Source organism: Petromyzon marinus, chromosome 10 (genome assembly GCF_048934315.1).
Source record: "Petromyzon marinus isolate PM22_M1 ecotype Great Lakes invasive population chromosome 10, UKy_Petmar_22M1.pri1.0, whole genome shotgun sequence".
Classification (NCBI taxonomy): Eukaryota; Metazoa; Chordata; class Hyperoartia; order Petromyzontiformes; family Petromyzontidae; genus Petromyzon; species Petromyzon marinus.
The window spans coordinates 7,609,645-7,636,705 of NC_133676.1; the positions used below are offsets into that span (position 1 = coordinate 7,609,645).

Here is a 27,061-nt window from a genome sequence, read left to right on the forward strand (position 1 = left end):
CTTGTGAACAGTTCATCATATACGGCGTGTTTGCGTTCACGCGCCGCGCGTGTAAAAAGAAAATAATGTTGACGCAAGTGCGCGGCTTCGACGGGCGACGAATCTGCCGGGCTGCATATTCGCGCCTGGTTTCAAATGCCGCATGGTGGAGTGCGTTCGGTGCTGTCGCTGATTGCTAATCGATGATCTACAATCCGCGTCCGTCGATCGATTAAAGCACAATTAGCGGTGAAGTATGGAGGATTCAGACGTGCAGACGCTGCCGGCGGGCGGGTTTTTCTGCGTGCTGTGCGACGTGAAGATTCCCAACCGTGAGAGCGCGCGGGATGCGGGCCGAGTGCTATTCCACAGACACCCCCCACCCTCCACGCGCACGTGTACCACTTAACACGTGTACCACTTAACACGTACACACACACACGTGTACCACTTAACACGTACACACACGTGTACCACTTAACACGTACACACGTGTATCACTTAACACGTGTACCACTTAACACGTACACACGTGTACCACTTAACACGTGTACCACTTAACACGTACACACACGTGTACCACTTAACACGTACACACACGTGTACCACTTAACACTTAAGACGTACACGTACACACACGTGTACCACTTAACTCTTAAGACGTACACACGTGTACCACTTAACACGTACACACACACGTGTACCACTTAACACGTACACACACACGTGTACCACTTAACACGTACACACACGTGTACCACTTAACACGTACACACACGTGTACCACTTAACACTTAAGACGTACACGTACACACACGTGTACCACTTAAGACGTACACACGTGTACCACTTAACACGTACACACGTGTACCACTTAACACGTACACACGTGTACCACTTAACACGTACACACGTGTACCACTTAACACGTACACACACACGTGTACCACTTAACACGTACACACACGTGTACCACTTAACACTTAAGACGTACACGTACACACACGTGTACCACTTAACACTTAAGATGTACACACGTGTACCACTTAACACGTACACACGTGTACCACTTAACACGTACACACACACGTGTACCACTTAACACGTACACACACGTGTACCACTTAACACTTAAGACGTACACACACGTGTACCACTTAACACGTACACACACGTGTACCACTTAACACGTACACACACGTGTACCACTTAACACGTACACACACGTGTACCACTTAACACTTAAGACGTACACGTACACACACGTGTACCACTTAACACGTACACACACGTGTACCACTTAACACGTTCACACACGTGTACCACTTAACACGTACACACGTGTATCACTTAACACGTACACACGTGTATCACTTAACACGTACACACACGTGTACCACTTAAGACGTACACGTACAAACACGTGTACCACTTAACACGTACACACACGTGTACCACTTAACACGTACACACACGTGTACCACTTAACACGTACACGTACAGACACGTGTACCACTTAACACGTACACGTGTACCACTTAACACGTACACACACGTGTACCACTTAACACTTAAGACGTACACGTACACACACGTGTACCACTTAACACGTACAGACACGTGTACCACTTAACACGTACACACACGTGTACCACTTAACACTTAAGACGTACACGTACAAACACCTGTACCACTTAACACGTACACACACGTGTACCACTTAACACGTACACGTACACACACGTGTACCACTTAACACGTACACGTACAAACACGTGTACCACTTAACACGTACAGACACGTGTACCACTTAACACGTACACGTACAGACACGTGTACCACTTAACACGTACAGACACGTGTACCACTTAACACCTACGGGCACGTGTACCACTTAAGACGTACGGACACGTGTACCACTTAAGACGTACGGACACGTGTACCACTTAACACGTACAGACACGTGTACCACTTAACACGTACGGATACGTGTACCACTTAACACGTACACACACGTACCACTTAACACGTGTACCGCTTAACACGTACACATAGAGATGCATGTATCATTTTCATATGGAGAAACACGTGTACCACTTATCTATGCATAGACATACATGTACCACGGATATACACTTACCAACCCACGCATGCCACACACGCCACACACATACATACACAGTACATAAGTATCCATGCACGTGTCTACAACACACTTTGCGTGTAGGTATTATACATGCGCCTGTGACGAGAGACTTCTATTTGCAGGTATACAGTACAGAACCGTGTATATTAGGCTGTAAGATAGGAGGGGCGGCAGTTTCCCCATAACCTTTGGACGGAGGCTAAGGTTTGTGTGTGTTGCCTTTCTCATCCACAGCCTTCAATGGGGGGGGGGGGGGGGACCCCCCTTTGGGGTTTTGACATGGGGTTCAAAGCTCCAAGATCAATTAGACCTTCAAAATCGTTGCTCGCTCCGACTGCGCATTGGACCATTTTACAAGAAATCTTACAATGTGGGCCTCTCTGTAGATACTCATGAATGAATTTCATTTTTTTGTGAGGAGCGTAGTTGATTAATTGCATTATCTAACCTATATAATTCAGGTATCCAATGAAGCATTATCGAACCCGAAGACCCTTTGGCGAGTAGGCTCTGCATTTGGATTATGTGGCCATGGGCATTAATAAGTGGCTAGCGGGATAAAATGCAATGGGTGACAATACCGCCCTCACATGGTCACCTCGCATTTTATTCTATAAATACAGTATTGTACACACGTTGCTGTCAAGTGGATGTTAAAGGACCTGGATATGTGGAATGGTAATCTCTTGTGTGTACCACTGGTGTCACAATCATTTTCCAACTGCTGCAAATAGAACTGCCTAACTATAGTTTATTCCTCCTGAACATGACCAAGGCAAGCAGGTTGGCAGAATGTGAAAAGGCAACATAAGTTGATTTAAATGATTGAGACATTTTCAACCTGTGAATAACATAATCAAGAAGCAGGGGTTTTTTTTGGGCAAAGCGTGTCAGGCAATTAGGACTGCAAATCAGGTGGAAATAATTTGTCCGCCTGTTTTGATGAGGAATAATTGTTAATGAGACATCACAATATGACTTTTGCGTTTATGCTGGAATTCTAATGGTGCATTCCGTTTTAGCTGCGTGTGAAACTGTTGACTTGTGTAGTAAATTATCCATATTTCTAAAACCTGGAAAATGACACCCCATATGTATGTTGGAGTTTTAAATTTTGACTGCAAGGTTACCACAATTTGTGGAACCAGCCAGTTTCTGGTGCTGGTGGTGGTGGTCATTAGCAGGGCGTGTTATACTGTGCCATATGGGGTAAGGGATAGTGAGTGTATCCTCTTGATGAAAGTGCTTGTTGGGTGCGTCCACTCCGCACGCTGTTCGCAGAGCCCAGCTTGGACGCCCACCTCGGTGGAAAGAAGCACCGACGACTCGTGGGTCTCCGGGCGTTACGGAAGGCACAGGAGGAGCGTAGCGTGTTCGTGAGTGGCTTTGCAAAGGGAACTTCGCAGCTGGAGATCACAGACTACTGCATGGCGTTCGGCAGCGTCTCCAGCATCATCATGGACAAAGACAAGGTGGTTTGTTTGGCTGCGGTTGTTGGAGCGAGCGGTCAGGGAATGAGGCAGAAATTTGATTCCGTGTTTGCTTGGCCATCGTGAACCATACAGGGTCACTTTTGGAACCAAAGAGTCGTCTTCCCATTGCAGCCCTGCAGTTCTTGGCTCCTGGGACTTACTTCTTGACCCATGCTGCATGCTTAAAGTCAGGCTGACCCCTAAACCATCCAGATGTTACTGGGTCAAAATAGAAGTGAGGTGTGCAGGCCATGGCATGACTCGTTTTTGTGTTAAAAATGTCCAGTTAAAAATATAAATGTTTTCAAGTTAAATTTTGATTTAAAACTTTCGTGACTGCAGTAATTCATATTCTTAGACTTTACCGAAAGAACTAAGAATATGTTTTCAAGTTAGTTAAATTTAACCATGAACTACATGAAACTCTCTTAAACACTAACCTTTGTTTGATGGAGGATAAGAGAAAACACGAGGGCAGGGAAACGGAATGGAGGGGAGCCCACAAAGCCTCATGTCTCATGGGGCCTGGAGAGCAATGGCTCAGGGCCTTGTGCCATTCGTGGGTTGTTCCTTGGCCAGCAGAGTCTAGTTCCCAGTGATCGTAGAAACGTAGTAAATATGAGGAATAATACTGGTAGGAGCCTCCTGGTTACACCAGCCCACAGGGGATTATTGTGTCTGTCCGTCGTGCATCCAAAAATGGGAGGGGTGGGGCTGGATGGGGGGTGGAAGGGGTGGGGCTGGGTGGGGAGGGGCTGGTCACCCCGTGGTGCCCTTATAAAACTCAACGTTTAACCTACTCACTCCGGCTTGTGCCCGCCCTCACAGTCGGGCATATTTCCGGAATACAGCACGCCGCCGTTGACCCTGGCCATTGACCGAGCAACCCAACGTTCCTACCAGCTCCCTCCGCAGGAATGTGTTAATCAGCTTATTTACCCCAATTAGAAACCAAACGTAGTGAGAGCTATGGTTGGTGCAGACCCTCACGCTGGCACAAATCAATTAACCATCTTTGTTCAGCTACTTAATTTGACAAAACGGATAGCTGACCACATTTGTGAATATTAACTCATCTTCTTTACTCATTTGGACATTGGGCACAGAAGTGTAGTCGGTCCAACTGAGTCGCAGACGTTGTTCCTTTTAGAGGCAACACATTTATTCGTAACACGTAACACAAAGGGGTAACTGCCCCTTTACCAGATACAGCCTAGGGTGGTGACCACCCAGCTAACTACACTATACAGAGTTACAGCTACGAAGGGTCGGACCCTCTCACTCGTGTCCACTACCACGTGTTTGCCTCGTAGGACGTAGAGCTTCCAGCTTGAGACGTAGAGCTTCCAGCTTGTAGAATGCAGCGACCCCGATCCCTCTCAGGGACCCGCCTTATATCCCCCCACGGGTCGGGGCTGCTCTGCCCTTGGCCCCGCCCCCTTCTGGAGCCTTCCAGCTCCCTCTCGATCTCTCTCTCGAGAGATCTCCCCAGACACGTGATCACCCCCTGGTCCCCCCACCTGGGGGCCTCTCTGTGGACACTCCAGATCACGTGTCTGCGGGGTCAACCAGAGTGCCATGGCCCGGGGCAACCCTGCCCCTGGGCTGACACTCTCTCACTCTCCCTGTGGGGGCCCGCACCGCACGCTATGCGTGGTGCTCGCGCTATCCCAGGGCTCACCAAGCACCCCGTGGGCTGGTACTACACCAGCCCACGGGGTGTACGCGATGACGGTGCATCTCGTATGGGAGGTGCAGCTATGCTTAAATGTGACTGGTGAAGTATGATTCATCGCTCATAACTGATTGTTGCTCAACACATTTTTTTGCAGGAGATACAAATGGAATACATCTTGGCATTCCAAACTCATACAGTAATAAACTCAGTCTGTTGCTTTTCAAAAGACATACTCAATGAAGTACATCAGAAATATTACAGTTCATACGTAAAGCAGATTACACTTATTTAAAGAATCTGTGAACTTGTTACATAGGTGATTTACATATATATAAAGCCAATCATTCATGATGTATCACCGCCCATTAGCCATTTGTGGTCTTAAAGTACGTTTGCAGTTGTGTTCACTTGTTTATCTTTACGTCTGTTAATATACACGTGTGTTTGTAGGGTTTGTACGCCATTGTGGAGTTTGAAAGCGCGGACGCGGTGGAGGTGATACTTTCCCAGAACAACCACGTCATGAATGGGCAGTGCCTTCGCGTGAAGCCCCGCGAGAAGAAGGGATTCCACGTCGTCGTGCGCAAGAAGGGGGCTGGCGGCAAGGGCCAGCTCATGGGCCTGGAGCAGCTCTCCACTTTGCTCTGCCAACAGGAGACCGTAAAACATTTTATACCCAGGGCCAGGTTTTGAGTAACGCTGTCATCAAAAACCAAGCGGGACATTTGTCCAGGGCCTAAAACTTCAAAAGGGCCCATAAAAAAAAAAATCACGTGTTTTTTTTTTCAAAAATGTATAACTTCATATTTTAAATATGCAAATTATAGAGTGCATCCCATCAGTGAGGGCTAGGGATTTTTTTTTTTTACACAAAGCTGGGTGTTGGAATGATTGTCAGTTCACTCGAGCATTGTGACTGGTGTGCAGGTGGACGAGCAGATGCTTCAGCTGGTGCGAGTATTTCAGCTGTCGGAGAGTGCAGTGCGGCTTCGAAACCTGCTTGTCAACCTCCTGCAGGAGGTCTTCACCGAGTTTTTTCCAGGTTTAGAATTTAACCTCGCATTTATCACACCACCTTAGGTTTTCACGGTTGTGCCACACAGCTCTCCGTTGTGTTTTTGTGATGTTTGGCATGATGTCCAACGCTCCGTCCACGTGCTGGAACTGAACATTCAATTCGTGAGGAAGCTCCCAGAGCGTGGAGTGAAATGTTGGACCTCGTGACGAACAATACGATACAACCCGAAACCACGGATAGATTTTTTTCTTGCGGGGTTACATTGTAACAATAACTTTTCTTGTTTCATTGTTGCGCCTGTGTTTTTGTTTCCTCAGGGTGCATTATTCACCCATTTGGCTCCACCGTGAATGGCTTTGGCTTGCGCGGTTCTGACATGGACCTTTTCCTCGACTTGGAAAATGCAAAAACCTTCCAAGCCAAATCCCAAAAATTAACCGAGGTTTGTATGTTACCGTAATAAATCACGTGTGTTTTTTCATACTAGTTACGACTATTATACTAAAATTAGTGGATAAACAGCATTCACCGTAATGGTTTAAGTAACATTCGTGAATAAACATCACTAGCATGGTTAGAGTAATTGTGATAACCTCTAAAATATATGTAATTAGTATTAATTTTGCGATTCCATGAATTATCACCCTACAGAGTTGCAAGAATTATTTTTTTACATCATAGGGAATGTAGTAGCCGCTCACGGCTTGCTTGAGTTACGTGAAGTCGTGAACACATTACAATGTATACGATTGGAAAAAAATATTGGTTTTCGTGCATGCCATTCAATGCATATTAGATTTCAAAATCTATTTTAATTGATGAGCCGACGCATCTTTACACCTCTAATTGAAGATCATTTAATTGCAGAAGGAAGAGGAAGCAAAGAAAACCACCGAACCCATGGAGGAAGATAAAGGGCACACTTCGTGGGGAGATGAGTCGTCGGATGAATCTGTGCATTCTGAGGAATCCATGCATTCCGAGGTGGACCTGGAGGGCGCTTTGCCGGCCGAGGTGCTGGAAATGGTGGCCTTGGTGCTGCGCAAGTGCGTGCCGGGCGTGCACAAGGTGCAGGCCGTCCCGACAGCCCGCCTGCCAGTCGTCAAGTTCATACACCGCGAGTCAGGTCTCCAGTGTGACATCACGATCAACAACAGGTAGATCTTTCTGGCAATCAGTGTCTCAACAATGTTGTTTTAAGTTTGGAAATAGGACCATTGAATAATAATTGTAATCTGCCATGTAAATGCTTCGACTTATTACAGGCTACCTGTTCAAAACACGAAGCTGTTGCAGTTGTATGCGGCGGCAGACAGTCGTGTGAAGCCTTTGGTTTACACCGTCCGTTATTGGGCCAAACAGAAGCAGCTGGCCGGTAAATATACTAAGTCTCCTCTGCTCACCCCAATCTACCTTCCTCAGCAATCTGTGCTCTTGACTCCCTGCCCCTCTTCAAATTCAAGTACAAGATCTGTATTTTTACACGCTTTTATTTAACTCACTGTCTGTTGTTGTCGTATCCTCAAATCTTGTAACTCAATTTTAACCCACTTCCCAATGTGGTATCGACTGCAAACTTGATATGTGTATGTCATGCTGATGACAATACTATATTCTATCAATTTTTTTATTTTTAAACATTCTTTTTTATGTTATGTTTCGACTTGGGTCTAATTGTCCACGCTCAACTAACGTTGGCTGTAAATCACCACGGCCCCTTACGTTGTGGCAAGCTTTGCGGCCACTTCCAGGAGTCGTGGAGTTCTGCCATTACGAGTACGGTACATTTCATTAAAGCGTGTTTTTTAAAAAGTATTTTTAAATATTTTCCTTTGCATGTGAAGGCATCTATCCACAAATATACAGTTTCTTTACTGCTTCTTGCAGTGCGGTCACATTTAGATGCTACGCGAATCAATGTTATTGTAAACTTGTGTTCACAAGTAAAACATTTTACCTTTGTGCTTTCTGTGATGTTTCACACTGCTTGCTAATTGAAAAATACGAATTTCACGATATGGCAAAGGTTGTTAATTTACAATGTTGCTGCATGGACACGTTTCAGGCAACACGTCTGGAGGAGGCCCACACCTGAACAACTATGCCCTCACCCTGCTGGTGGTTTACTTCCTGCAGACACGTCAGCCGCCCATCCTGCCCACCGTCAGTCGACTCAAGGAGCTCGCAGGTGAGTGTGGCACTGGGGAGTGTACATTCACGTCCAATTAAGTAGTCCGTGCTAAGTTGTGTTTGGAATTGCTCAACGATTGTCAATAATCCACCAGGTGAGGTGGAGACCCATGTGGTGGATGGCTGGGATTGCTCCTTTCTGAGCGAATGGACCGACGAATGTGATACCGATAACACGGACACCCCGAGTAAGTTTCAGCTCCTCAAATTAACAGCCATCTTATATTATATTCTTAGTTTTTTCGGTAAAGTCACGTTGAAGAGAAACAACAAAATAACAAAATATATATAAAACAATAAAAAATTCTCACGACGTTTCGACCATAACTCAAACGGTCATCATCAGGTGTGTCGGTTTGCATAAATTTATTTTGAAAACGGCATATTTATTTATTTATATATATAAATAACGTTTGCGTCACGTGCAACGATTGGCTGTTTGCCAGGACTAGTCCATCTATTTTTTGAAAAGAGGAGGGGGGAGACGAAATTTGTTTTTATGTATGCTGTCTGAAAGCCACTGTAAGCGTGAACAATCAATCAAGAACTGAAATGATTTATCAAATCTTTCCAATGATTGCTAAGATAGAATCCATCTTCTCGGTTGAAATTGTCTCTGTGTTTGTATATGTGGATAGCCTCATGAACGAATCTCTCATGGAAGCCAGATGGCTTACAAAGAACCTCCGTCTTGGAAAAGTCAATGGCATGTGAGCCTACTGAATTAGAACAATGATCTGCTACGGCCGAGGTGTTGGTCCTACCGTGTTTAAGATCTGCTTTATGTTCACGAATGCGGTCCGAGATATGGCGTTTGGTTTCTCCAATGTAACTACTACCACAGAGGCAACTTAGTTTGTAGACACCAGGGTATTGTATGTCCGGAATCACATCTTTTACAGACGGAACCAGATCACGGATTTTATGTAATGTGTTGAAACGGACCTGGATCTTGTGTTTATTCAAGATTTTGGAGATCTTTTTTGTGATCCCAGCAATGTAGGGTAAAGTGATGGTTTTGAAAGGCTCCTCAAGAGGGTTCTTCTTCATGGTTTGAGTGATAGCTTTGCGGATTGTATAGTCGGAGTAACCATTAGCCCTAAGAGCTTGGTGTACGTGCTTGAGTTCACTGCTTATGTGTTCCTGGTCGGATATGCATTGGGCTCTATGATACAGAGTCTTGATGAGAGAATTCTTCTGTGATGGATGGTGGTGGGAATCCGGTTTCAGATAAGCATCCGTATGGGTAGCTTTCCTGTAGACAGAGTGGCTCATTGAACCATCAGGTCTCTTTTTAATTAGGACATCCAAAAAAGGTATCTTGCCATCTATTTCGACTTCCATGGTAAATCTGATGGCTGGGTGTATGGAATTGATGTGGTCGAAGAATTGGTCTAGAGCAGGCCGGCCATGTGGCCAGATGACAAAAGTGTCATCCACGTACCATGGAAGTCGAAATAGATGGCAAGATACCTTTTTTGGATGTCCTAATTAAAAAGAGACCTGATGGTTCAATGAGCCACTCTGTCTACAGGAAAGCTACCCATACGGATGCTTATCTGAAACCGGATTCCCACCACCATCCATCACAGAAGAATTCTCTCATCAAGACTCTGTATCATAGAGCCCAATGCATATCCGACCAGGAACACATAAGCAGTGAACTCAAGCACGTACACCAAGCTCTTAGGGCTAATGGTTACTCCGACTATACAATCCGCAAAGCTATCACTCAAACCATGAAGAAGAACCCTCTTGAGGAGCCTTTCAAAACCATCACTTTACCCTACATTGCTGGGATCACAAAAAAGATCTCCAAAATCTTGAATAAACACAAGATCCAGGTCCGTTTCAACACATTACATAAAATCCGTGATCTGGTTCCGTCTGTAAAAGATGTGATTCCGGACATACAATACCCTGGTGTCTACAAACTAAGTTGCCTCTGTGGTAGTAGTTACATTGGAGAAACCAAACGCCATATCTCGGACCGCATTCGTGAACATAAAGCAGACCTTAAACACGGTAGGACCAACACCTCGGCCGTAGCAGATCATTGTTCTAATTCAGTAGGCTCACATGCCATTGACTTTTCCAAGACGGAGGTTCTTTGTAAGCCATCTGGCTTCCATGAGAGATTCGTTCATGAGGCTATCCACATATACAAACACAGAGACAATTTCAACCGAGAAGATGGATTCTATCTTAGCAATCATTGGAAAGATTTGATAAATAATTTCAGTTCTTGATTGATTGTTCACGCTTACAGTGGCTTTCAAACAGCATACATAAAAACAAATTTCGTCTCCCCCCTCCTCTTTTCAAAAAATAGATGGACTAGTCCTGGCAAACAGCCAATCGTTGCGCGTGACGCAAACGTTATTTATATATATAAATAAATATGCCGTTTTCAAAATAAATTTATGCAAACCGACACACCTGATGATGACCGTTTGAGTTATGGTCGAAACGTCGTGAGAATTTTTTATTGTTTTATATATATTTTATTTTGTTGTTTCTCTTCAACGTGACTTTACCGAAAAAAACTAAGAATATGAATTACTGCAGTCACGAAAGCTTTAAATCAAAATTTAACAGCCATCTTGTTTGAAAATTTGTGAATGGTTTTTGTTGTTGCATAATGCCAAGTTTCTTACTGTAATAACAGTGTTGGTTCCCTTACAGATTCACTGCTGCCAGAATTCTTCAAATTTTATGCTTCATTTGACTTCTCTGGCTCAGTAATATCATTACGAGAAGGTGTAGTTTTTCCCGTGGCGGAATTTTTTGGAGTTTCCCAGACCGAGGAAGCGAATGCCAAGCCGAAATTAAAGCTGGGGCCGATCAATGTGCAGGATCCTTTTGAGCTGAACCACAATGTGGCTGGGAATGTGTCGGAACGGATGGCGCGGCGCTTTAAAAAGGAGTGCGATGTAGCGAGTAAGTATTGTCGCAGCCTACAGTACCAGCACAAATCCACCAAGGGGAAGGTATGGGGACTGGTTAAGCTCTTCCACCTGACAGGAGGGGAGGATATCTCGCCTATGGGGTCTCCTGACCCAACCTCATCCAATGCAGCAGCCACGAAGACCACGATAGAAATTGCATTCAAAGTGCCGTCCATGTCAGAAACGCTGAAGAACAAAATGAAAGAGGCGACCAATTTTAGGGGCGTTTGGTTTAACAAAGTTTGCCAGTTAACTCAACGCATCCTGATGGAGGTGCTCAAGTTTGATGTTCGCAGACATGATGTTTTGGCGAGCGAACCGAAGGAATCTGAAGCAACAAAAGTGGGACACCTTGAGAAAATGCCTCAAGAAATTGATGTCCAACAAACTTTGTCTGCCTGCTCCAAGAGAACACACCCAGATGATGACGGTGGCCATTGCAGCAGCAGTAAGAAGGCCAAAATAGAGAGTTGTGTCACAGGGTCTGTCAGGTGGTCTTGCAGCATATCCGCCGTCATTTGGGTGGGACGACGGAAAGTCAAGCGGCAGGTTAAGCTTGAAATGCAGAAATCTGCAAAGGAGCCTGCTAGTTTAAAGGAGCCATGCGTGGAGTCCACCCTGCCAACCATTGTGCAAGAAGAGGCCAGGATTACAGAGGCGATCCTAAAGCAAAGCTCGGGCACCGGTGCAGGTGATGAAAATAAAGGTCCCCTTCTGAGCTTTACGCTGTCGGCCGCGCTGGCTGGCGGCACTCAGGACACGAAGGCTTTGCTCACAGTCACTCCCATCAAGGATGAAAAGAACTCCTTCCAAGACTGCTTTCACTTTCTCGATTACTTCCTGCCCAAGCAGGTGGAAAAGTGCCTGGAACATGACAGCTGAAGTGTTTTTTGCTGCACAGTTCATTAAAAGCAAGCTTTATATTCAATGCATTTGTCATTTATTTAATTGGCATTTTTTTCCTTTACCAAATACCTGCAGCCTTCTACCAACCTAATGGCCTAATACGAAAGGACAGTATTTGATATTACTATTGCAATGTTTAAAAGGTGCTGCTAAAGTAATACTGGCAAGTTTGACTTTAGCTCAGTGTACTTCTTGGACTAACAGGGTACTGTTTAAACATATCTTGGTTATGTCATTAACAAAAGCAACGTGTTATAGTCTTAGTATCTATGACCGCACAGGTTCTAGTTGTAGTTTCCAGACGTTTGTAAGTCTTGGAATATTTATGTTCGAATTACAGATTTCCCTTGCTTTATGCGGTAGAGGCATTCCAAAAAAAGGGTGCATTAAGTGAAATCACAGGAAATAGCTGTCTAGTACATAAAGGAAATAATGTTGTCCCACGCCCAACCACAGCCGCACGAGTGAATTCAAACGGCATATAGCAAAGTAGAAATAGGTTAGCCAAATGTACGTGAAATTGCATAGTGAGCAAAACCTGTAAATGGTGTAAACCAATGATTACATTTTTTAAGCGACTACTTTTTGTAATCCCTTATTTAATTTGCCAACGTCAAATTTTCATCTACTGAAGTGGGACGTTTGTGAGCAAGATTACAAAATATTGTGCAAATGTGGCACCCATGCGGTTTACATGTTACGCGAGTGTGGTTTACACATTGACTTTTCAAGGCCATTGAAGACTATACCTGAGGTGATGTCAGTTGTGGTGAAAGTGGCATGCGACTACATTTCGCCAGTCTCAAAATACCATTTAAGCTGCGCAAATGGTATTAACCGCACAAGGATTCCTGAAAGTTTATCGGCTCGTGACATTTTTGTTGAATCTTTTATTTTACTATTTACAGTTTTATAAGTACAAGAAGCAGATAATGGTCCGAAGCGCCGTTATTTTGCAAGCAATGTTTGTTGTACAGTATATTGGACACTGTATTTCGGGGAAACAATTTCAATAAATAAAGACGTGGGCTTTGGTTGTCTCGACTGCATTTCAGCACACACATACAAATTGAAACATGTTTAAACAATCTGAATTTTATGTCCTAAACTGAGGGACTAAACTTACCTTTTTAAAGAAAATGTGCATTGTTTAAATGCTGAATGCAAGTTATCAGAGATGTCCCTAAGGTACAGCAAATCTGGGCGACCACCCCGGGCCCCGTTTTTTGGAGAGCCCAGTGGTTTGGTGTCAGATGTAATACTCAGTTTAGTTTGAAGTAAATGGTTGGGGGGGGGGGCAACACAGTATGAATTGCTCAGGGCCCTGTACTCTCCTATGGACGACTGGTACTGGTAGGAACGAAGTTGTAAACTGAGTGTACCAGCCTGCAATAGATTGTCCGTCCGTCCCCTTTCAATACTTTAACTTAGTGAAATCTCGTGCTGTTGGGTGTAAAATAAGCATTAGACAGCGCAGAGACTTGTCCTACCAGCCCACCCTGCAGGGACCTGTTTATCATACCACTTGCTGCTCATTTATTGCTGTTACTGGCTTTGACCGAAATGGCTCCAATTATCGTGCCTCCCTAAAAGACATGGTTCATCCTGGTCAAGAAACTGCAAGTTATTGTAACCTGCAATCAAGACTCGAAGCAACGGGCTAAAGGTAGGAGTGAAACATAAAAGCCTAGTAGGGATGCATCTGATTATGCACTCCAAGTATAGCATAACAAGAGAGCTGACCCATTTAACTATATTTAAAACAATGTTCAGCAGCATATATTGTGATTGAAACAAATAACAGGACCTTTACCCATAGCACAATCAGACTACACTGCCATCACATGCTACATGGTCTGGCGGGTTTGACTAAGGTCTCTCGCACTCATTGTACTTGGGTTCATACTGGCTCCTTTACAATAAAAAAAAGTTTAACATTTCCAAATGCCAAAATAATCAGGCTTCTGATCAGCAAAAAGTTTACTTTAAGTCACTAAAATTTAGCTGTTGCTCATTACACTTTCTCATCAGCTGTACTTGAAACATGGATAACATGGGCCTGTATTGACAAGTTATTTTCAGTAGCTGGGTCTTTCAGGCGACTGAAAGACAGGACAGATTCTCACCACGTTCCCAAACAACCCAATATTTTCTCCATTCAAGTTCACAGCAAAGTGTACGAAAACAGTGCACGTTCAATGTCACACTGGCGTTACAGCGCCTGGCTGATGGGCTTTGCCAGAGCTACTTGTCTCTCCTCCAGGCATTTGCCCTCCAACACCGAGCGGATCTCCCGTGCGTCCAGTGTCTCGTACTTGAGCAGCGCCTCGGCTAGCAGCTTGTGCTCCCGTGAGTGCGCCTTCAGGATGTTCCGTGCACGCTCGTACGAGTCCTGTGGTCATGCGCAAACGGTGCGATTGTAGGAGGAACACCGGCCGCACAACTGATCAATGCCAGGAAGGGTGGGAGTATCAACTCACATGTCCCGAAATGGAAGAGGCCCAAAGGTGTGCAAAAGATTTGCAAAATTGCTACAATGGAAAAACTACATTTAATTTGTTAAATTAGGTATTCCCATACATTGATTAAGTCAGACAAAACGTGAAATTCCAAAATTCACTAGGTCGCCAATAGGTGGCCTTAAGATAATGACTTGATATATTATTGAAAGCAAACCACCATTAAATTCCGCATAGTCTAATTTTTTAAATATTAATATCACCAAATGTTAAACTATTCATTCATACAGCCATACACACAAGGAAATTGGCATCAATTTTAGCTGGAGTATTTACCCGGAGCAGGGCCCGGACTTCAGTCTCAATAGCAGACTGGGTTTCTGGGCTGAGCTTCTCCTGATCTTTGTAAATCATCACTCCAAGCTGCATCACACAACAAAGTACAGCACAAAAAACAGCAACTTAGTCCTTGAAGTTAAACGTATAGTTCACAATAATGTGCATGGCAATCATAAGCTTAGCTATGCTGTTAAAGCACACTTTTCATACATTTTATGGAACCTTCATTTACCTTTTCACTCATGCCAAATCTGGTCACCATCAGACTTGCTATTTTGGTGGCAGTTTCAAAATCACTTGATGCACCTGAAAAAAAAACAAGTAATTTATTAATCTGACATTCCACAACCACACAAATGTATCAACCCCTCACATAAATATTAAACCACAGCAATAACCTATGAGCAATTGTGATACACAATTACAATGATACATAATCTGAAATCTTCACAGAGCTGGTTGACAATATTACTGTTAATAACCTACATCCATGTCAATCATGTGCTGCAATGGCAGGCAATGCATGTTTTACCCGTGGTAATGTTGTCGAGCCCAAAGATGATCTCCTCCGCCACACGGCCACCCATGCTCACGTCCATCTGGGCCAGCAGCTGGGCCTTGGTTTCGCTCCACCGGTCATCCTCTGGCAGCAAGGAGACCTGCACCCGAGTAGACGGGCAAAGGTAAACGTTTGCAAGTCTTCTGCCATCACGCTCCCACAATGCCACCAGAAAAAACTTGTGCAGGGATGTCGATGAAGGTGTGCTGCTCTGTTACCGAGCTAATATAAAAAAGTCAGACTTAAAAATGCAAAAATAACCGTAAAGCATCAATAACACGAGTATTTTTTCCATAAAGAGCACAAATAAGCCACATCCATTTCAATGGTACTTCCCAGTATGACTAGATATAGAAATCAAACAAACTTAATAGCTGCACATGCCACAAGCAGACTAATGTTTCCATGTCCCTTACTTGACTATACACCATTCCCTTGAGAAAGTAATTCCATTCAGCAGGGCGGTACTCACGTGTCCCAGTGTGGGCCCGCGGGGCATGATGGTGGCCTTGTTGATGGGCATGGCATCTTTGGTGTAGAAGGCCACGAGCGCATGGCCGCCTTCGTGGTACGCCGTGATGGTCTTGTTCTTTAAGTCAATCTCCGCGCTGCGACGCTCCGTACCTGGAGCAGCCAGAAGCAGTGTGAGACTTGTATTGTAACTCTGCCGGGCTGCATTGTCACACACATCTCAATACAGTACCAGCTGTAACCGTTTGCTGCATTAATGACTGCACTCTGCAGGTTGCTGATACATAAGGCAGGACAGATACTTTGATCAACAAAGACGGCTTACCTCATTGAAGAATCACAATTAGAGATTTTCAGATGTTTGCTAAACTATGGAATTCAGTGCCCAATTAAAGGTGTAAATTAAAAAACAATTTGAAAGCCTACAAGTTAAACTTCCATCGCTAAACCTATGGTGCACCATTGCCTTGAATAAAATGTCTTTAGGTTACGTATTCCATGTAATTTATGCTTGTTGTGATCATATGTTTTGGGATTTTTCTGTTACTCATCGTCAATGCTATTTCAGTGTTTCCAGACCTGCCGTGCATGTGTGAGACGCTATATAAATAATATATGATGTCCTCCATCCACACCCACCCATGAGGATCTTGTCCTTGGCATACTCCAGCTCCACCATGCTCACGACCTCCTTGCCATCCATGGCCGCTTTGAGCGCCGCCTGATTCACCAGATTCTCCAGCTCGGCGCCCGTAAAGCCCACTGTGCCGCGCGCGATTGTCATCGGATCCACACCTGCGAGGGTGCCCGCACAACGACTTTACCACCATTGCCAAACAATTCGTGAAGCTGTGGCAAGCGGTTTGTGTCGTGTGAGGTGGAGATTGTGTGCTGGTGAAAGGCAGAGGTGCGAATTACCACTTTCCATCTTGACCTTGCTGAGGTAGAGCTTGAGGATCTCTGTGCGTCCCTTGACGTCGGGACGCGGAACCGTCACCTGCATGTCAAAGCGGCCCGGCCGCACTAAGGCACTGCACACACACGCACACGTCTAGTCTACAAGTTGCACATTGCAGTCATGACCACAAGTACTGACTGACAATGACAGCATTTCACAACAATGTATCAACACACTGTCATTCACTTGAATTAGATTTTTAAATAGTTATTATGATTGTATGTCAGTAATGATAAAAAATATACACTGGACAGCTTAAAAAAACTATTGCCACTCTTATACTTGAAAAACCTCAAAGTTAGCATACTTATCCAAAGCTTCAGGGAAATTAGTTGCTCCAATCACAATCACTCCTTCATTGGGCTTGAACCTAAAAAAAATATATATCAATTAAAGCATGCACAGCATATAGTGTCCAAATGCAAATGTAATTGAACAGGCACTGTGCAAGCATTACTTATTAAACGGAATACTTAATTAGACAGAAGTAAGATTAAATCAGCTGTAGTCTGGTAATAGCTACAGTGTTTTGGTGCTTGCAAACAGTATGACTCACCCATCCATCTCTGCCAAAAGCTGGTTGATGGTCTGTCGCGAGTACGGATGCATGGGAGACTCAATTCTCTTGCCACCAACAGAGTCCAGTTCATCAATGAAGATGACACACGGAGCGTTTGCCTTTGCTTCACCTGCATCACAAACAGCCATTTACAATTAAACTCCTCACATCACAAACGAATGAGAAGATCGTTAACCGACCTTGGCACAGGCCAAATAAATGACGAAGAAATTGTCATTTATACTTTGACATCCACAAACTTGAATTCGACAACATTACATACAGTGCAACAGATTAATGCCTCAAGCAGAGCCCACAGTTTTAGGTTGTAGTGTATCCCAATGTACACCTTGCTGTCAAAGTGGCCAGTATCAATTGTTTATCACGGTCACTTACGAAATAGGTTTCGAATGCGGCTGGCCCCCACGCCCACGAACATCTCGTCAAACTCAGAGCCCGAGGCGTAATAGAAGGGCACATCAGCTTCCCCAGCCACGGCACGTGCCATCAGGGTCTTGCCTGTGCCAGGCGGGCCCACCAACAAGATGCCTGGACACACACAGCAATAACAAGAGAGAAACGTAACATCAAATTTGCCGACAAGGCACAGAGCAGCCACAGCAAAGGCCCGTTTTGTGGCAGTGCTCTTTCATCTTTCCAGGATTTGTTTACATTTGCTCGTTGTCACAGACTAAGAAAAGTTTCCCGGGTATATGTGCATTGAACTTGGTATGCACTCTGGGGTATTCTGAGAATCCAGCAGACCACACTAATTTAAATGGTCACTCCGGGTAGTAAAGACTAGCTTTACTACCCGGCTTCGCCCGAAACTTGGATTCTTGTCTTGGATTAATACACGGCCTACGCGGAGGTTGGGGGGGGATACGTGACGTCAGCAGGCACAATGTGTGACGCTGCCGCATGCGGGTGACATCACAGATGTGACGTCACCGCTCACTTGCCGTGCAAAATATATCCATTATTGCGTCCCCCCCAAAATACAAAAGTCTATTTTTATACTTTTTGCATTGTGTACAGTCTAGAAGCTACCCACATGCCAAATTTCAAGTTTCTTGCATGTGGAAAGTATGCTAAACATTTCGAACAGACACACATTCACAAATTTCCATTATATATAGAAAAACAGATCTTATCTTGTAAGTACATTCATACACAATTTCCTACACGAGTCGACACACACGTTATAGCACTGAAGTGATGTCACTGCGTTGACATATTCCATATTACTAAGATGACGTTGTTACCGTGACAGCCACTACACAGTACCATCATGATGTTAATAACTTTAAAGTCTATTTTTTTGTCATGTACGAAGCTTCAACTCATGCTGCAATTTCTTACCTAAGTGCATATCTACAAGAGTTGTGTGTCCTTTAGCTTTGGTATTTGAGTACACACATTTCTTACAAATCTGTGCCCTATCATTAAATAGGTGACCTGGCTACAATATTGTGTTGTCATGCAGAATGTGGAACATTCGGCAGAATTAGAATGATTAATATGACAAGGCGCTTACCTTTTGGCAGCTTGCCACCAAGCACAGTGAACTTCTGTGGGTTCTTCAGAAACTGGACCACGTCCTGCAGCTCTTCCTTCGCTTCGTCAGCCTGAACGGGCAACAGCGCAAAGTTAGGGTTGCCAGGGCAACACAGGCGAGCAAATTAACAAAGGCTGCCACCAGCGGTGCATGCTTTTCAAAGAGGAAGATCAGAAATACCCCCTTGACTTGCTCAAATGTCACGTTCTTCATCGTGATGGGGTCCACCGAGGCATCAAATCCTGTCGATGTGCGGAATCGCACTGCCGCTGTTAAAGGACAAAACAACAAGACGGTATTTATAGACACAGCATGATCACCGATGAAAACAAATCTAATAATGCAGAATCATCTTCTTTGCAGTCACAAAAGCTTTAAATCGAAATGCAGAATCAGGCAAAATCACTATAAAAAAACACCTTTAAAGATACATACATGCTCCATGCACACGCATTAAGACGCAAAATAACCTAGCTAATTACATTTCAGTCAATAAGTTTGTCAATACATGATGAAGAATATGAGTGCAGGATGTCTAGATGATTCTAAAAACTGAAAAAAATACAATGTTGTAACATAAAAAAGCATGCATATTTACCAGAGAGGAATGGGTTTTTGTATAGGAGGTAGATGCCGATCAGTATCAACGCCAGCAGATACAACCTGCTTTTCCGCTGGTATTCTGTACGGCAGCCAAACACAACATTGCAATGCAAACTCACATGACCGTTGGCAAGAGATGATTAGTGCCATAAATAACTTGTACAAGTACATATACACACACAATGAGCTGTAGCTATAGTTTCCACCTGAGGTGCAAAAAACCGAGACACATGATGGGAAGTAGAAGGGATAACTACTCGTAATTTACAAAAAAAAATGTGTTCCAAGAAGACTAACAGGTTTTCCAGAACTGCTACCTCAAATAGAGGACAATTGTGAAAAAAAAACAGGACAGGTGGTAAACCAACCGGGAGAAAAAGTGTCGCGCAGGAAACACTTGCCTTGGGCCCGCTGTGTGAACGTCTGCACTGCCATGAAGCCCTCGGCAAAGCCAGTCTTGAAGGCGTCCTTGTGACCCTCAGGGATATGCTTCCGTTTAAGTATCTTATCCAGGTCTTCTCCCTCTCCGACCTTGTCCCTTAGCAGTCCCTAAAAATCCAGAGTTATATTTTGACTTGTTTCGTAAATACCGACAGCCTCTCACACATACACACTGCTTTAAAAGCAACCACAAATTACAGCTGTATACTTTTCAGGTCGTGAAGGGGCTTTCAAGCCTGTGATGGAAAATCAGAAATACCTTGACGAAATTTTGTCCACTGTTCTCTCCTCTCTCTTCGCGATCCTGGAGTGTGTTGCGACGGATCCCGTGCAAGCGCAGGGTCTTGAACCCACGCCGCTGATCCATCCCTGCAGCATCACGGTGACATTCAGCCTTCACAATACGCTATGCACCTGTTAAGTATTTGAGTCCCTTATTAAATATACTGCTGGATGAAGGCATCCCTCCACCATGTCGTTTGTGGGGGAAGTTTCATCATACTTCGACACACTGGTTAATGCAGCTTAAGGTCATGTTCAAATAACACTCGGCAGTGATGTTAACCATAGTCAAAAGATTAACTTGTGTCGCTGTGCTTACAGCAGTGCACTAACCACTGCCCCACCACTCCACCCACTGTGTAATCCGCAGGAACACAGGAATGTGGAGTTTTACATTATGGCAGAATAGAAGCGTTTTCAGTGCTTACCATGCAGCAACTGCAGGGTGTAGCTAACGGTGGGCACAGAGCAGGGCTGCAGGTAGGAGGACATGTAGGACGAGTTGCGTCTCAGTAGATTGGCAGGAAATCCTTCACACGTATGCGATGCATAATAAAAGACATTCAGACACACATCAGTGTAATTAGCTTCATCTTAAGACAAACACTCCGAGCAATACAGTTTTGTTTAAGGCTGCAACGTTTATGGGTAATTGCAAAAAGACAATTTTTAAAAATGTACGTACCCCCACTGCCAGATTGAGGCCTACCCACGACCTTCAGTTACATGAGTTGTTGACCATACTATATATACCACGTTGGTTAGTGAGATTGTGAAGGGGGTGCACTTTGGACCAATTCAAATATCACTCGCCACTGATAATAGTTGAGGCTGGGATACTCAGGTCACTGGGTTCAAAGCACAATGTGCTCGCCACTGCATCAACACTCCAAATGCATCATTTAAACATTATTGTAAATTCCAGAATATCGTTCAACTTTGCTTAAATTTTTGTGAGAGCACAGATGTTGACACACAGAGATAGCTACCCCAGAGTGGTCAGTTGTTCATAGTACACATTTGTTACTCATTTACATGTCATGATGACATTGTCAAAGTTTGTTTTCATCCACACGATACTCTGGCTGCCACTCGTATTATATCTCAACCACCAGCCATCATCTCTTTTAAGGACGTGTTCTGCCCAGGCCCGCTTACTTTTCTTAACAGACAGTAAGTGATCTTTAACTTTCGTATTTTCACTATTTCATGTTTTTATTTTTATCAATCAGAAACATGGACACTGACAACTAAAATAGAATAAAAGCCAAAAAACTAAAAAGTGCATGCTTTGAAGTACACTTTGTGCCAAGATTAATTCACGGACACAGGTCTCACTAACCATGCTTGTTTTGGAAGAAGGTCTGCGAGGAGGTGTGGGAAGATTTCCAGTGCGCGCTGAGCGAGGGGAGCGCGTACGGAGGCTGTGGAGGAGGCAGAAGCCGACCGAGGAGTTCCTCTGCATGGCCGACAGTCAGCTCCGGCAGCCCCAGCTCTCTGAAGACCAGCGCCGCCTGCACCATACCACAACACGACACCCTCCTCAAGACCACCTTGTACTACTTATCTTTCTTCTTCTATATACATAAAAGGGACATTTGTGAATGTGTCTGTTCGAAATGTTTAGCATACTTCCCAACATGCAACAAACTTGAAATTTGGCATGTGGGTAGCTTCCAGACTGTGCACAATGCAAAAGTATTACAATATACTTTTGTATTTTGGGGGGGGGGGGGGGGGGGCGCAATAATGGATTTATTTTGCGCGGCAAGTGAGTGGTGACGTGACATCTGTGATGTCACCCGCATGCGGCAGCGTCACACCGTGTGCCTGCTGACGTCACGCATCCCCCCCCACCCTCCGCGTAGGCCGTGTATTAATCCAAGACAAAAATCCAAGTATCGGGCGAAGCCGGGTAGTAAAGCGAGTATGATATAATCCACATCACCCTTGCGAATCAGACAAAGTTTACGTGTTGTCTTAACAGATTTTTAAAATATCCTAATGAAATAATGATCAGATTTGATTGGTTTGCCTCTCCCAAGTGTAACAAATATACACATAGATGCAGTCTTTAATTCCATAGTTATGCATTTCCAGTGTGTTTACCATTAGTATCTCAATAATTATGTTTTGTTTAGAAAACTTGTATAGGAATTGTGTTTTTCTCATACAAATATTAAATTTTGCAGTTCTTCAGTGATTTCTTGTAAAAAAAACTAGGAATAGTTGTTGTTTCTTTATTTAAGGCAGACTGGGATCAGGTTTGGTAAACTTAGATTTTATAATGAAAATCAACCTTCCAATGTGCTTAAAAAAGAGAGTTTCAATTGGAGCATATTACACTCAAAATGTAACAAAATCTGAAAAGAAAATACCGAAACATGCAGAGATGCATGTTGGGAATTAAAAACAAAAGATTAAACATGTGGATCACAGAACAAACGCAAATTTGAGAATTTGGTGAACTTAGGCAGGACACTTTGCTAACAGGGATCAGACAACTAAGAGAATGGCAGGCAAAGGAGAGAATATGCCTCAGAGATTGAGCGATAATGTGTTCATGTGCAGGGGCCACATGGATTATGGGATTGCAAAACCATGATGGATAGTGTCAGTGTGGGAAGGCCTTTAACATGTGGCTAGATAATGACTGATGATGACCTTGTACAGTAAATAGCATGTCACTGCTGTGTAAATATACGTTAACATATCTAAACGAAATCACATACAAACACAAGACAACTATAGGCTCATTGACAGATGTTATCCCTGAGATCGATGACTCGCTGGTAACGAAGGCTTACTAGCCAATAAGGTTGGCACTTGGCACAGCAATGCTGTTCTGTCTCAAAACCCTGTCTTTGCAGCGGCCATGTCTGCTCGTGGCATGGAGTTGGAAATGCCACTAATTTTGGCATGTGGAGCAATGCAGTTGAACGCACCGTGTCATCAGATCCAGATGAAATGCGTTCCAAGTCGGCCGTTGCCTCCTGATGCCGCCGTTGCACGGACGCCGATCCCACGGAGCTAGCGGCGCTCTTGAGTGCGTGCAAGGCACTCAGAAGTTGAGACAGTGGAACTGTCACCTGCTCGACACACAGCAGCAGTTTCACATGCCAGTTGGGTGCCATGCTCTCAATTGTGTACCTTGCTCTATAGTTATTCAGGAGTTGAGGTGGGTCACAAACCATATGCATCGAGTTGTGCTTGAGTTGTGGTGGGTTCTGTACCAAGCTCACATAGCTGTGCCCAAGTTTTGGTCAACCATTCCAGTACAATTGGTACTGTTGACTAAACACAGAAAATCGTGTCAAGTCTATGTGTAAGCTCTAATCTCAAACACAGAGCCAATCCATGTCCTGGAAAATGTGCATTGTACCTAATGGTTGACAAAAATTTGCAGATTCTCTCAATTACCAATTTTTATAGGTGCGAATCTGGTCTGTTCCGTAACTCAGTGTCGAACACATGTATTTCTTTATTTGGCCCAATTACGTTAACATACGATAGGTGGAACACGTGTTGAAGTACACGTACTTAATTTTTTTAAATCAGTAAAATGGGGATGAGCGATATTGCAGTGGTTAGCATACTGCAATATGAACCTGGTGAGATAATTTAAAAGATTTCTGGCCACCATTCGTATCTATAGGCAGTATAGAACGATGCTATCGGCCAAGTGTTGACTTTTAAGCAGTGATGCAACGTACATGCAACATGGGTACTAACAGCCTTCTCATGTCATTACACAACCAAGTGTCATTTAAATAATATATTTCCTCATGGTGAATGTTAAGTCACAGGTGTGTTTGCTCAAAGTTTAAAAGCAAACAACCCCTTAAAAATACCATGGAATACCACAACACACATGCTTAAATTAATAAAGAGAACACTTAGATTGTTTTTTTGTTGGAAGCTAAGGGTGAAGGTGACCCCCCCCCATAGCATCCACCCAATCATCCTTCACCCCTTAATAATAAAACAGTCCCCAGAGGAAGCATTTAGAACACATGCAACTGGTTTCATAACAGCTGCATCACCAGGAAGTACGGAGTGGGGTTTGAGTTCCAAATACGTTTGACTAAATCCAACAATATATTACCAAAGCGTGTCTGGTACAATGTGGACATTAAAGAAAATTTCAGGAACAGCTGCAAAAAAATAGGGAACTCTGCTAAAATAAACTAGCGTCACACCAGCCCACATGCCTACTAACATGTAAAACTTACATTCGACTAAGCTGTAGATAAAAGCAGAACTCACGAGTGGTCCTGTTTATCTTCCACTTATATTACAATTGCGCCATTAGCATTGTCAATCATGACATTTCCATTTATAATGCTGGGGAAAAGCAGTACACCACCTTCACACGATCAATTCGTACACTTAAGGATCCAGTTTCATCATGGGCGACTAAAAATGCGAAACGCAACCTGGATTTTGGGAGTGCCGACTCAATGACTCTGAAATGGAATTATCTCCGAGCCACATGGTCAATAATTAAGTGGGTATGATCCCGCACACCTGAAGGTGAAGCCCATGCGGGTTGGCCCCCCTGATCTGTCGGCCTCCCTAACACGACCTGAAACTCCTTTCCCCCAACCATCTGTGCTGTCGACTCTGCACAGGTCCGGGCACAATACCTCCCTCCTACCACTCCTGCGCCACCCTCTGCTTCTGCGTATGAAATAATGACTCCTTTATCCCTGGGGTGCCCATGTTCCAACGTTCTGTACGGCGTCTTGAGATGCGGTGGCATCTGAACCCTATATAACCAACACTGCACAGTACTGTAAAATGGAATTGCATTAACCCTCTTGAGCCAACTCTAAAATGGGTGCCTTAGCCCAGAGGGCACAGATTGCATGTAACGTTTCTTGAATGGGTACGATCTCCCTAAGCCACCTCTTCTTTGAAGGGGGACGCAATCGCTTGACCGAGCCCACTCCCGAGAATATTCCGATCTCCCGTGATCAACCCCTTATCAGTGCCTACCTTATCACAGACCAATTCAGACTGTATTGGTCACCCCGTGCCCCTTATGAATCTCAACGTCCATCCTACAAAGTTCCATCACAAGGGAGAAACACATTTTTTTGTTGTTGTTGTTGCCCGCATTGAAACGGCTCTACGTCGTATGACCCTGAAAACTCTATTTCCCTGTACAAGAATACGGGGTAAACCGTATGTGTTGACAGGTATGGTATAGTATTGTAGTGTATAGTATGTAGTGTTAAGCAGTAAAAAGTTTAGTGGGGTGTATAGCAGTGGTGTATAGTAGTGTAATGTATAGCAGTGTATAGCATAACTGTCAAGCCCTTATCAGTGTCTACATTATTAGACCAATTCAGGCCTTATTAGTCACCCCATGCGCCTTACAAACCTCAACGTCCATCCTACAAAGTCCCATCACAAGGAAAGAGAGACAAACAAAGACGCATTTTTTACGACCATACGGACCTGAAAACTCAATTTCCCCGTACAATAATAATTACGGGCTAACCCCGTGCGTGTTGACAGGGTTATGCCGAGTTTGAGGGGGCCGTGGGAAGGCATCTCCCTGGCTGCGCCCGACGTTCTCGCCGCAAATCGACTCCACAATGCGTCACTCACAACGGGGAGGGCCGCGCTCACGTGGACTAGGAGACAGCGAAGCGTCGACCGAGACGTGCAGCGACGGCCGACAAACAAAAACTATTGAATCAACCGTAGCGAGATCGACGGTGGTAACCTCGGGGAGATTTGGGGGGGTGGTGGTGCCGAGTGAAGTTGCTAACCCCAGGCCGCGGCGACCCGGAGGGACTTTTTACCTGCGACGGTAGCGTGGCGAGCGAGAACATGGTTTGCTGCGGACTGCTCTCTTGCAAGCGGCTGCTTGTCGACGTTGAGACCACTCTCCTGTAGCGTTGTTGTTTACTGTTGTTGTCGTCGCTGTTGTTATTATTATTAATCTTCCGTCTTAGTGGTAACCGACGCGGCTTCTGTCGTGCCCTTAACAGTCGCTTCGTTCTCGCCACTGGGCATCCAGCGCGTCACACGCGTGACGTCACCGCATTCCGTACGGGTCGCGCAGAGGCACGGAGGACGAACGCGATTCGTTTTACAGGGCGCTTAAAAAACAATGTTTTTAATTACAAAGAAGGGATAATACACCGTAACGTGATAATAAATGTATGTTAATAGCTTCCAAAAGTCAGTCTCCACTTGTTCGCCACCGTTGTCGACACATGCATGGCTGGAATCTTCTCCGGGCGGTTTTGTTGCAAATTCTCCTAAGTGTTAACATTTTTTTGAAACACCGTACAATTTTGGGGGGTTTTTGTTATTATAAATCATTATACCTGTTAAGTCAAATGTGGGTTTTTTTTTCTTTTTTTCCCCAAACGGAAATTCCCGCTTGAGATGGACGCATCACGTTTCGAACGGTTCTCTACGTGATCGAGTGGCACATTCGTAGTAAAAACACGTAACGACACGTGCATTTCGAGCACT

General features: G+C 44.3%; 2 protein-coding genes across 2 annotated transcripts; one reads left to right on the plus strand and one right to left on the minus strand.

The window, feature by feature from the left end:
* The first annotated feature begins 99 nt into the window (after positions 1-99).
* Positions 100-13,367, plus strand: TUT1 (terminal uridylyl transferase 1, U6 snRNA-specific). The gene is made up of 10 exons (XM_032951530.2): positions 100-311; positions 3,407-3,597; positions 5,726-5,935; positions 6,203-6,317; positions 6,611-6,735; positions 7,161-7,450; positions 7,559-7,668; positions 8,359-8,481; positions 8,579-8,671; positions 11,169-13,367. Exons 1-10 carry the CDS (start codon positions 236-238, stop codon positions 12,311-12,313), a joined length of 2,478 nt encoding a protein of 825 aa, XP_032807421.2. The 5' UTR covers positions 100-235; the 3' UTR covers positions 12,314-13,367.
* On the minus strand, positions 13,213-26,617 carry YME1L1 (YME1 like 1 ATPase). The gene is made up of 19 exons (XM_032951531.2): positions 26,380-26,617; positions 23,512-23,655; positions 21,909-22,080; positions 20,995-21,096; positions 20,544-20,653; positions 20,245-20,392; positions 19,839-19,922; positions 19,421-19,509; positions 19,220-19,310; positions 18,079-18,231; positions 17,680-17,812; positions 17,431-17,493; positions 17,084-17,196; positions 16,805-16,960; positions 16,167-16,318; positions 15,668-15,794; positions 15,368-15,441; positions 15,133-15,219; positions 13,213-14,729 (listed from the first exon to the last, which is right to left on the minus strand). Exons 1-19 carry the CDS (start codon positions 26,407-26,409, stop codon positions 14,550-14,552), a joined length of 2,208 nt encoding a protein of 735 aa, XP_032807422.1. The 5' UTR covers positions 26,410-26,617; the 3' UTR covers positions 13,213-14,549.
* Positions 26,618-27,061: the final 444 nt, after the last annotated feature.